General features: G+C 29.3%; 2 protein-coding genes across 2 annotated transcripts; both read right to left on the bottom strand.

Annotated features, from left to right (window-relative positions):
• Positions 1-395: 395 nt before the first annotated feature.
• Positions 396-2,906, bottom strand: LOC106764178 (esterase). The gene is made up of 5 exons (XM_014648413.2): positions 2,540-2,906; positions 1,483-1,689; positions 1,212-1,381; positions 855-1,119; positions 396-778 (listed from the first exon to the last, which is right to left on the bottom strand). The coding sequence occupies exons 1-5, from the start codon at positions 2,808-2,810 to the stop codon at positions 522-524; spliced, it is 1,170 nt and encodes a 389-aa protein (XP_014503899.1). The 5' UTR covers positions 2,811-2,906; the 3' UTR covers positions 396-521.
• A 5,486-nt stretch (positions 2,907-8,392) lies between these two features.
• Positions 8,393-11,392, bottom strand: LOC106764070. The gene is made up of 4 exons (XM_014648284.2): positions 11,122-11,392; positions 10,065-10,158; positions 9,853-9,957; positions 8,393-8,862 (listed from the first exon to the last, which is right to left on the bottom strand). Exons 1-4 carry the CDS (start codon positions 11,289-11,291, stop codon positions 8,593-8,595), a joined length of 639 nt encoding a protein of 212 aa, XP_014503770.1. The 5' UTR covers positions 11,292-11,392; the 3' UTR covers positions 8,393-8,592.
• Positions 11,393-11,748: the final 356 nt, after the last annotated feature.

Raw genomic sequence — 11,748 nt, 5'->3', positions numbered from 1 at the left:
CCTCCAAGTTAGCACTAGCTTAATCTACAAAACAAACAACCCAAGTCAAAGGTTAATAAGTCAACTCAAATCAAGTCAACTTAACTCAAGTTAATGTAAAAAAGTAAACATAAAACTAAACCTCCATAAAAGAGAGAGGAGATGAAGATACTTGCCTTCTATACATATGTTTAACATGTGCCTCCATTCTTGATAGGGATAAAAGACCCATCGCTTGTATAAAATGTTAATTTTTCTTCTAACTCTTCATTGCTTGCATATGATTTATAAAATTCTTCACAATTGATCTTTTGAACATTGCAGCAATAATTTATTCTTTTATATTGAAGGATGTAAGTTGGACACTGTTCTATAATTTTTATTATGAAAGGAAATTGGTAAAAGTCACCAAGACATTTTGAAACAAAATGAAACATGTCTATAATATAGTAGAATTAAATCTGAGACAAAGTACACTCCATTTTTATTATAAAGGACCGAGGACCGCAATGATAAAGATATGAAGGTCATTGGTGTATTGTCTATTTTCTGTGACATGCCATATTCAATGGAATGGGTGGATCTGTGAAAGCCCCAGAAGAGATTTGATCGAAGACAACTTTGTTAGCTGCTTCAGTGTAGTGGATCCCATCCCATATCACTCTAACAGATGGTCTTTCACAAGAACCTACAAAAATATCATTGTCCTTGACCTTAATGGTTCCTCCACATCCAACACTATTGCTGAAGTTGTACTTCCCTCCATAGCCACAACAAGCAACAAGTGGAAGCTCAAATCCTGTACATTAAAATTTTCAAACATTTTTTTGATATGTTTGAGGATAACTTGATAATGTTATTTTAATTTGGCTTACCATATTTCTTTGGGTCTCTGAAAAGAGAGTACTTAGCAGAGTAGATATCTACATATGTAATTGCAGCCGTAGGAAGGTCCTTACGAAGATAAGCCAAGGCTTCCTTCAATTTTAGGTTAAAAGAATTAGCCACTTCATTGTATGCCTTTGCACAACCATACTTATCCCTTTCAGCAGATTCAAAATTGGTCAAAATCAAAGGAAGACAACCAATAGGTCCAGTGTTGTGAATCCAAAATGACCTAGCCCCCAAATTGTATATGTTCTTCACCACAAAAGTTCACCAACTTAGCATAATAAATTATGAAATCTACTACGTAGAAATATAGGTAGAAAGGGTATTTATTATGCAACTACCTTTATATTTGATGTGAAGTTCGATATTATATCAGGTATAGACGCATTAACTTGTTGAAGAGTCGTGTTACCAAAAAAGCCAACTGTAAGATCATTTTGACCTATATCAAATGTGTACAAAGCTTCATCAAAGTATTCTTCTTTGGGCATCAGTGCTGCAAACACCCCACCTGCCGAGAAAAGATAAAAACAAACATTCCATAATATATATGCAAACGAACATCATATCATATATATTAGCTTCAAAATTCTTCATTGAAATTATTAATACCTTGGTCCCTAATCAACTTCGTAGTAGGTTTAAAACGTTCGAATTGCTGGTACTGAATTCCAAGGCTGAAAGGACTGCTTCTATACTGCCCTCCAGCTTGTTGGAATATGATTGTTGATCCTGCTGTTGCAAAATTCGCTCCATGTGAGAAGTTGGACCCCATTGAATCAAGATATGGACTGAGATAAGGGAGTCCAAATCTTTGTGCTGAAATTACAAAATTAAGGGACAAAATTAGAATTCAAATCCTTCTCTGGAATGCTTCATTTGACAATTGATTAAAGAATAGACTTATATTATATTTAACCAACATGTATCCATGAAGATAATATATATTATTTAACCTACAACTGGACATATCGTATTTATCATTGAATGTAGCAATGCAATGTTTAAAACGTTCATGAACGAAATTTATGTTACATAAAAAGTGCCTGCTTAAACATCTAATATCAACTTTCAATTGTTATTGGATCATGCGACAACATGTTTAAGATTTTCAGGTATTTATACATATCCGGAAAAAAATTTACCTAAATACAATGAAAAAGGACAAGTTAAAACATTATTACTGGTGATAGGATAAGCAGGCAGAAGTTAAGTCAAAGACATTAAAATTTACGGATCTAGTGCATCCAGGAAATGGAAATAATTGATAGTGAAAGAGGGTGCAAGAGAAAGGAAACATAAAGGAAAAATTAATGTTGGGTTGATAATGACCACCTGAAGTGGTCTTAGAGAATAATACATTCACATACACTACTCACTACATTTATACGATAGAAAGTAAGTTTAAAGTCTAATTTAATTCTATAAAATTAGTTTTCTATCGGAATAAGCTTTAACTATGATTCTGATATCATATTAAAAAGTGGGTTTGAAGTCTAACTCAATCTTATAAAACCGACTTTTAAATTGAGGTTACACTTTACTTATATATTATAATTTGACATTATCTCAAGTCGATATGGTACTTCTAACGCATGTATGTGTAGTACCTGAAAATAAAAACCATTAAACACGTAAAGTATATGGAAGAGAAAATAAGTAAGTTTACCCATGAAATCAATGATGAGTCGTCCATCACAGAATCTTCCGGCAGGTCTGCGAAAAAAGGTGTCTCCACTGGGTGGTTTTGGTCCAGCAAAAGGGAAGGAAGCAGCCAAGCCACCAGTGTCAGCGTTTGAGGCACCAAAGTTAAAGATGGCCGGGAAATCACAGCGTTTTGAGGCCACTGCAGGGTTGAGTGAAGTTGTAGCAATGGACAAAAGTGCAAGTGCAGAGACAAGAGGGTTGAAAAATAGCTTGTTAAGGGTAGAAAACTCCATTGTGCTCTGCTTGCATCTACAACTGATATGCAGTGTTCGGGTAGATAGGAATGGATGAATGTATTTAGTTTGTTTCCTATTATTTAAAGGGAAATGTGAGGATGGAAACGAGCTACACCTTCGTCAGCATGAGATTTGAGAAGAAAACCGCATGTCATGACATGATAGAGGGAAACAGATATAATTTTTAAGGAAAATGATATTTTAACACCATTTTTTTATACCATTTTGACACTGCACAGGGTCAAGATGTGATTGGACGATTTCAAATTAAAAAAGTTGAGACAGGGGTATATTTGGAAGAGAAAAACTAAAGTTTGTTTTCTTAATTTGAAATCGTCCAACCACATTTTGACATGTGTGCAGTATCAAAATGGTGTCAAAAAATGGTGTTAAAATATCATTTTCCAATTTTTAATATATACTTCTATTTTAAAATAAAACCTTTTTAATTATTAAAATATTTTTATTTAATTTAAATTTATTTTCATTCTAATTTTAATATTTAAAAAAATACTTTTTCACATAAATTATTTTTAAAAATTTATTTTACAAATTATTTTTTAAATATATTAATATAAAAAAAAATCATTACTATATATATTAATTAACTAAAATACCACCTTCTACTAAGAAGAAATCGGTATTTAGTATCAAATAAAAGCCAATGGTCACAAAAAAAAATTGACGACTTTGTACCACACGATTATACAATCCTAAATTTATGGACAATAATTTGTTAATTTGTTTAGGGTCAGATTTTAAATCTATGGTTTAATTAAAACAATTTAATGTCAAATTGGTCTACGGTTAAGACATTTTTATTATTTTTAATACTAATTTAATTTAAATCAGTTTGACCGACGTTAAATGAAAAATAAATAAATAAATATAATGGATTAAAGAGAAAAGTGTAAAAGAAATAAAAGATGAAAGTCCGTATGAATGAGAGAAATAAGGAGAAAAAAGTAAATGAAAAAAATGAGAAAAAATATAAATAAATGAAGTATATGTCAATAAATGATATCCATGAGAATGAAAAAAATAAACGTGAATAAAGAATATAAATTTCAGTGAAAGAAATGACTAATAATTTTATGTTTTTTAATTTTTTTCTTTTAAAAAATTAACTTACTAATCCAATACTAACATAAATATTTATTAATAAAAGAAGTTAAAAATAATTTTACTTTTTTTAATTCAAAAAGAAATAATTTTTTGCATAACGAATCAGTTAATTAAGTTAAAACTAATAATAATGTTGCAATTTGACTGTCGCTAATATTAATTTGGCAAACAAAGTCTTAAGTCATTACTATTAATTTGGCAAGCCACTAAGGTATCCTTGGGATCTTCATATATATATATATATATATATATGCCAAAGAAAAGGTTGACTATTCTTAAATGATAATAATACAAGCCGAACACTACGGAGTTCATGTCAAATTCATGAATGGTCCATTTGGGCTAAAATGGACTATGGAGTTTCTATTTATTATTTAGGTGAGAATTTATTTCTCACAATTAATTCATTGGAGGATTTCTGACTTGGTGGGACGTATTTTGAACACTGACAGCAGACAGACATTTAATAAATCTTACTATCTTTAGCTTTCATTTTCATGTCAAATATGTCAGTTATATATTATAATGTTTGTGTGAATTCGGTTACAGAATCGAGGATTTGGTTCCAAATGGTTTATATTCGGTTTGATTTAAATTTTTTTTTGTTATTAAGTTAAGATTTGACGTTTAGTTTAGTCTTTGTTTTTAAAAATGTTTATCTTTAGTCTTTATGATACGAAAATATAAATTAGTCCTATTAGTTAACAAATCACAAGTTTGTTGTTCATAAACTTTTTGTTCACATATTACAAAATATTGGATACTTAGGTATGAAAACTTGTGATTTATTATGTATTAAGTGATGTCATTAGGACTGATTTGATACATTTTTCATATCATAATGACTAAATATTAACATTTTTAAAAGCGAAGACTAAACTGAACATAAAAACTTAACTTAGAGACCAAAAGATGATTTAATAACACACCTATGGTAATGCCAGAAGTTAAGGCTAACTTTCAGTTCAAAGCAGTATTAGGAGGTTATGTAGAAAGAGGGTAAAATGTCATACTTGAATGCTAGAAGAATCACAAATACTAAACAATGGGAAAATTATACTCATCCCTCATCTTTAATGAAATTGTGGCTGGCATTATTTTGACCTCCCTCGTATATATTTTAAAAATATTATATTTAAAATAAATTATTTCATTTTACTAAATTACAAATTTTTAAAATTACTTTTAATAATTAACTTTATTTATTTTTCTTTTTATAAACATTTTTACAATTAAATATAGCATTAACAATTATCATTTTATATTACTTTAATTACTAAGAGCATTTTGGTAATTTTCAATTTCTACAATTGAACAATTTTTTTATCTGTCACATCGATTAAATTCTACACCAATTTTCACAACTTTTATTTTCAAATCCACTTTTATCCACCTCCAAATTCATTCAAATAAACAACAAAAATTTATAACAAATCCATCTACTCACTCTCCCAAATCATCTACCCTAAAATACACACACCCTTAGTGTTGTCGAGTTAGTTCATGTGTTTTTTTATCTTATATTGTTATTAATTGTATGTTTTCATACCAAATATAAAAAAAAAAATACATAATTAATTCTAAGTCATTTATAAATTTAGGTATTTTTAATCAAGTTTTTTTCAAAAAATATTATTGTTAAATGTTAAAAATATGAATTAAATATATTCTTAATATTTGAATTTAATGAAAAATAAAATTTATCACATTTAAAATTTTGCTATATCTTTTGCTAAACTTTAGATATTTAAAATTATTGAAGAAATAAATTTTAATTTTATATCAAAATATGAAGATAAAAAATATAATATAGTTAACTCTAAATATATATATATATATATATATATATATATATATATATATTTTAATTGAGTCTCTACTATCAACTAAGACGGTTGTTAGTTTGATTTTACAACCTCAAAAAAACACTTTGAACTTGGACAATTAAAAAAATTAACTCTAAAGCCTTAACTATAGTTATCAAACGGTGTTGTTTCATGGTTGGTTTAATTTTTATGTTAGTATTTAATTTTAAAAAATAAAATGATGTAATTTTTTATAAAGATAATTAGGGATTTGGAGATTATTTTTATTATAGTCCAAATTCGTGATATTGTGCTTTGTGCTTCAGCCTGCAAAGTTAAAAGTTACATCACTTTATTTAGAAACTCACATGAAAAATATAAAAATTTTGAACATTCAATAAAATGAATTATTTTTTATAGGCATTTAATTATGCGTTACGTTTTTTCTCTTTTTAGCTAGGTTAACTATATAACACTAAGCTTATTAATTACGCACCAATTCCTTGGATTTGATATCCATATATTTTTTTGGTAGATTTTGGTTTTGTTAGTCTTAACGTAATTAGAAAGATAAGTTTAACAATAATTCTATGTTATATAGATGCTAAGAATGAATCTAAAGTTAAATTTAAGAAAAATTCTTAAAACTTGAATATCTGCTACTTCATATTTAATAATACTACGGTCTCTTTTCTAATGTTTTTTTTAGTATTTTTGTCCCATTTATCTACATCTCAAAGATTTATTTCAATTGGCCATACTATATAGAAAAACTCTACATATTGTTGTGGTCTTTTATTACAATAAATAGAGATTTGTCATTGTTTTATGTTTTAGACGGAATTTTGTGGCTGTTTTATTTTTAGAACATTTCATCCACTTTTGTGTTTTAGTAATTTTTTCTACTATTCATTTATTAAAAATATCCTTGGTTTGGAATTGTGTTGATTATGCAAGGAATTTGTCATTCAAATACGATAATTTATGCATCACATTATATTTAAATTATAACCACATGTTTTTATGACAGTTAATTTTTTAACCATCATAGAAAATAACACATTCTATAACCATCTCGTGAGTGCACATTTGTACCCATTTAAGCTTATTTTGTATTCAATTTTTGTGCTTAAAAAATTAATTTAAAAAGAATTTGTGATAATTGGACTTGTCGAGCTAGTGAAATAAAAATGTCTTAAAAAGTGTTTTTTGTTGTATAAATTAATTTTGGATATTTTAATGTTTATTGATGGAACTGAATTTGTTGAGATGTTGACAACACAATATCTATATCACTCTGGTTCTTTATGATGACAACACAATTTTAATAATACATGTTGTTGATGTTTTACATGTTCTGTGCTTATTGATTGATATCTGCACTTTTGTGAACTTACATTGTATTGCATGTCTGTAAGCTGTAAGTCGACTTCATTATGGAGGAAGTTGAACTAAGCTTGTGACTATGCACAAATTTTGTGAAACAATGTTATGTGAGATTTTGTGAAGGAAAGAATTTCAAATTGCTCTGACATGTTGTAGTCGACTGTATGCGCCATGCATTCGACTGTATTTGTTGATTGTTTTGAAATTCAGTTATGCTCATGAATAGTAACAACTATATTTTTAAAATTTAGTTTAGCAATGAATGATGGTCAACTTCTATGACTGTGAAATTAATTGGTTTGACTAAAACACTATTACAACGTCTTAACTGTAATAACTGATTTAATTCAGTCGACTATGTTAGTAGTGTAATCGATTGTAGGAACGTCTATTTCATAGAAATCTATAAATAGATGAAACCTGAGTTGTTTCAAAGAACTTTTGGAAATCTAACACTTTCATATTCTCTTTCAGATTGTTATTTGAAAGAATTGAGCTCCAAAAACTCATCAAGAAGACAATTGTGATCTTTCTTTGAGGAGTTGCTAAAGGAGAATTGTGTTGTATACACTGCTTGATCAGAATTTGCACAATAAGAAGCTTCTGGGTTGATCAAGACTTTTGTTAGCATCCATGTTGATTGTTGTTATCTAATACACTTTGAAGATTGTTCAAAGTGGATTGCATGAAAGGGATATCTTATTGCCTATTGAAAAATATATCAAGAGAATGGAAAGGATACTAATGATTCAACAAAGCATTTTTTTTAAATCTAATTAAAAAAATTATATTTCATTTTAATATTTCACATATTGAAAGGATCAATTAATTTTAGATTTTTACAATGTCAAATATAAGAAAATTAATGTATTCGAAAATGATAATTTAAAACTGCTGTTAAATTGAAAACAGAAGTTACTTTAAAATCTAAACAAAAGTAATATTTTACAAATACCGATAGTTAAAATATAAACTCTACTTGAAAAAGGTTAAAAACTTTCACTAATTCCTTACCTAAAAATCTAAACACAAATTTTTAATTTCACATAAATGTCTTACCTAAAAAAACAAATTCCTTATCATGAAAAAAATACTTATCTACTTCTCACCACAAAATTGATCAAATTTCCAAATTGCATAATGATCCGGTAAAAACAAATGCAGTGAATCCCCCCAAAACCACAAAATGTGATTTTCCCACAAACTATGAAATGCTTCAACGTCACAGTAAGAAACTTACCTCTGACGCAATAATATAACTCAGAAGTGTCAAAATGAATTTTAACTTGTTGGCGACCGACAATATTCATGAACTGCATTTCTTTTCAGGTGTCTATATACATTTCACGGATTGCAGAGACATTTTCGTCTGGACCTATCCATTCACCCGCAAATGAGCAAATGAATGATTGAATGTGAATCATAGTTAGTCACTATTATTTAAGTAAACGTGACGAAAAGAATCACTCCGCTTCAAGGGCAGCAATTTCATATCTGACTTCTTCTAGGTGTTCATTGATGGTCATCACAACATCCTGAACACCTCTAATAGCTTCATTTAGAGCATTGTCATACTCAGCATCTGCTTCTGCTTCTTCAGTTCCAGAAGCTTCAGTAATCTCCTGAACATGAACACATTCATGCTCCGTTGGTTTTGTAAATTTGCAATTCTCATGGCTCACCAGACGTTCAGATGGGCGACCTGCTTTCTTTAACTTCTGAATGGTGACAGTCTGTGTAGAGAGTAAAGTCATTTGTCCCCAAAGTCAACATTTTTTTATGACACAACTAACCACATTTTTTTACAAGTCACAATTAACACTACCAACGTGAAAGAAAACAAAAATAGTATCATTCCACTCAACAAAATTACCCTTCGTTTACCTTGTAAAACTAATACTAGGATATGACTTTTGTCACATTATCTGCTTAGAAAGTAATTTTTACACGACTAAAAATAACTATACTTTTAAATTCACGTGATCACATTGCTTAAAAATGTATGACATTTTAAAAAACTCGCGAATTTCTGTTTGACTCTTAATTAATTACTCTTGATAGGATTTAACGGTCAGTATATTCCTCTTACTTTGTAAATTAGCAATTCTAGTACATGGAACAATTCTAAAATCACAAGCATGTTACTAGTGATCACACAATAAAATATGCCTAAGTGATACAGTCTCAATTTTGAATAATGACAGGTTTCAGTTCTTAAGTTGGAGAAAAACCCAGTCCAACCAAGTGTAGTACTGAGAGCATAAACATCAGTCTTTCCTGAAAGAGGTGGTTTCACGCTTACAGTGGTTAACTTACGGATGTCCCAAGAAAGAGAAAAAATACAATACAGTGAGGTTTAGGTGTAGACGTGGAAGAACGCTCTAACAGCATCAATTTAATTAATATATAACTACTTATAGTGAATTTAACAGGACTTCTACATGTACAACCTTAATGAAACACTTCAACAAATTAACACAGTATAACAACAGCGGGATATCAATGGATAAAGTATGCTTTGATGATATCAAGATAGCAGAGAACGAATTAAATGCAAACCATATTTGGTAACACGTTTAGTCTGATAATGAATTCCCAGAAAGATAGATGATAAAGCTAACTACAAGAAGATAGATTTTTAAAACAATAAAAACAATTGCAAACAATGAATTTTACTTCGATAAAAGGAACTATTATATTCGTAAAATGAAGCAGTTGCATACCAGAAACAGATTCTGCTTTTCTTGATCTTGAACAGCTCTAAGAAGCTTTGCTAGATCTTCCCGGCAATAATCAGAGCTCCTAAACAATGCCTCCATTTCAAGGACCTATGCTAAATCAGGTAAAGGAAAAGAGTTAAACAAATACAGTAAAAAATAAACAAAACCCCATTTTTTGTTAAGAGAAACTAATAATGTTTAGATCATGGACACACTTTTTTCGAGCAATCACTAAACTCTACTGTTATTTCACCGCAAAGCTGCTGATAAGCCAATTCCCCTCCATTAGCCATGTAGTCAGAAAACCCCCTGACAAGATGGACATCGAACCAAAGTCTCAAATTCCAATGTAATTAGCGTTAGAAAACACTATAATGACAAGCTCGAACTACTAAACTTGTCATGGGAAAGTAACATTGGCTCGCTTAGGATTTACTTTCTATAGAAAAGTTACATTGTCAAATTATGAAAACTCATTCTAGCTACGAAATTTGAAACAGTTATTATAAAATTTAATTATCAAAACTCATTCTAGCTACGAAATTTAAACCAGTTATTATAAAATTTAAGTATCAAAACTCATTCTAGCTACGAAATTTAAAGCAGCTATTATAAAATTTAACAAACTTACCACACATGTCACACTTTAATAGGACGGCTGTGTAAACCGCTGCATCTAAATTAGATTCATAACTTCTAAAGTAATTACTATTACAATAGCTAACAAATAGCAATCTTTCGATACATGTTAATCTATTATTGGATCACAATTCTAATTCAGTCATAGAAAAAGTAAATTAAATGAAAAAAAAATCCCTAGGGGTTCATTTACTTTTATTTCTATTTTCCTTTTTCATTTCTATTTCCACTTTTCATTCACAAAATTTTCACCTCAATTTGATATATTTTCCATTTTCAAAGATTTGTACAAGAACGTGAAAGAAAGAGAAAACAGGGAACATTGAGAACAGGTGACGGATGCGTAATTAAAAAGAGAAAACGAAAATGAAAACAGAAACAAAGTAAAGCACCTAGATTCGAGCATTTTAGTTATATTATTACGTGACTTGAAATGCATAGTACGGAAACCAATTCTATTAGAAAACAAACAAATAAATAAAATAAAACTATTTTTCCCTAAAGCTGAAATTATGAACCCTAAAGTATAGTATCAGTAACATCGACGGAGCCATGGATTCAAACAACTGACAGAAAAAATTAATGACATTTAATTTGACGGAATCCAAAAAGCTTTGTAAGTAATTAATTAACCTTTTGAGCTTGGAATATGCTTCGGCCCTGCGTTGCTGAATTGCGAGGAAATCGCGAAGCACTACAAGGACTTTGGATGGATCAATCTCCATCGTCTCCTTTATCGAAACCTTCTTCTCGAAATCCAAATCTTCCTCCGACATCGCTGGCTGCGACGCTTTCTCACTCATGTCCTTTTCTTCAAGAAATGTAGCCACTATTTTATACCACCCGCTACTGTCGTTTCTTTCTCTCGCACGCTCTCCCAATTTTCCCCCTTCTGAAAACGACTACGTTTGATTTGTTTTTGAAAGAGAAGTTTTAAGATATAAACAATTTTTTGAAAAAGAATCCCTGGTTAAAGTATACTCAAAGTCACTATTTTTTTTAGTTTATATTTTATAATTTGGAATTTCTTGTCAGTTCATTATTTTTAGATTCTTAAAATTATTTTTAGAGTGTTTTGTCAATGACATTGTCTTAATATTGTTTCATTTTTTCTTAAGAGTTAAATTGAATATTTTTTAGGTATGATAATATTTATGTATTTAGTTTCAACTCTTTTAGACGCTTTTGACTTAATAGTCGTTTAATATTGTGTCTGGGTATTTTGACTAAAATCCTAAGTGTTTTTTTAAGGTTTTTTTG

Source organism: Vigna radiata, chromosome 6 (assembly GCF_000741045.1).
Source record: "Vigna radiata var. radiata cultivar VC1973A chromosome 6, Vradiata_ver6, whole genome shotgun sequence".
Lineage (NCBI taxonomy): Eukaryota > Viridiplantae > Streptophyta > Magnoliopsida > Fabales > Fabaceae > Vigna > Vigna radiata.
This window is presented reverse-complemented; position numbering and strand designations above follow the sequence as displayed.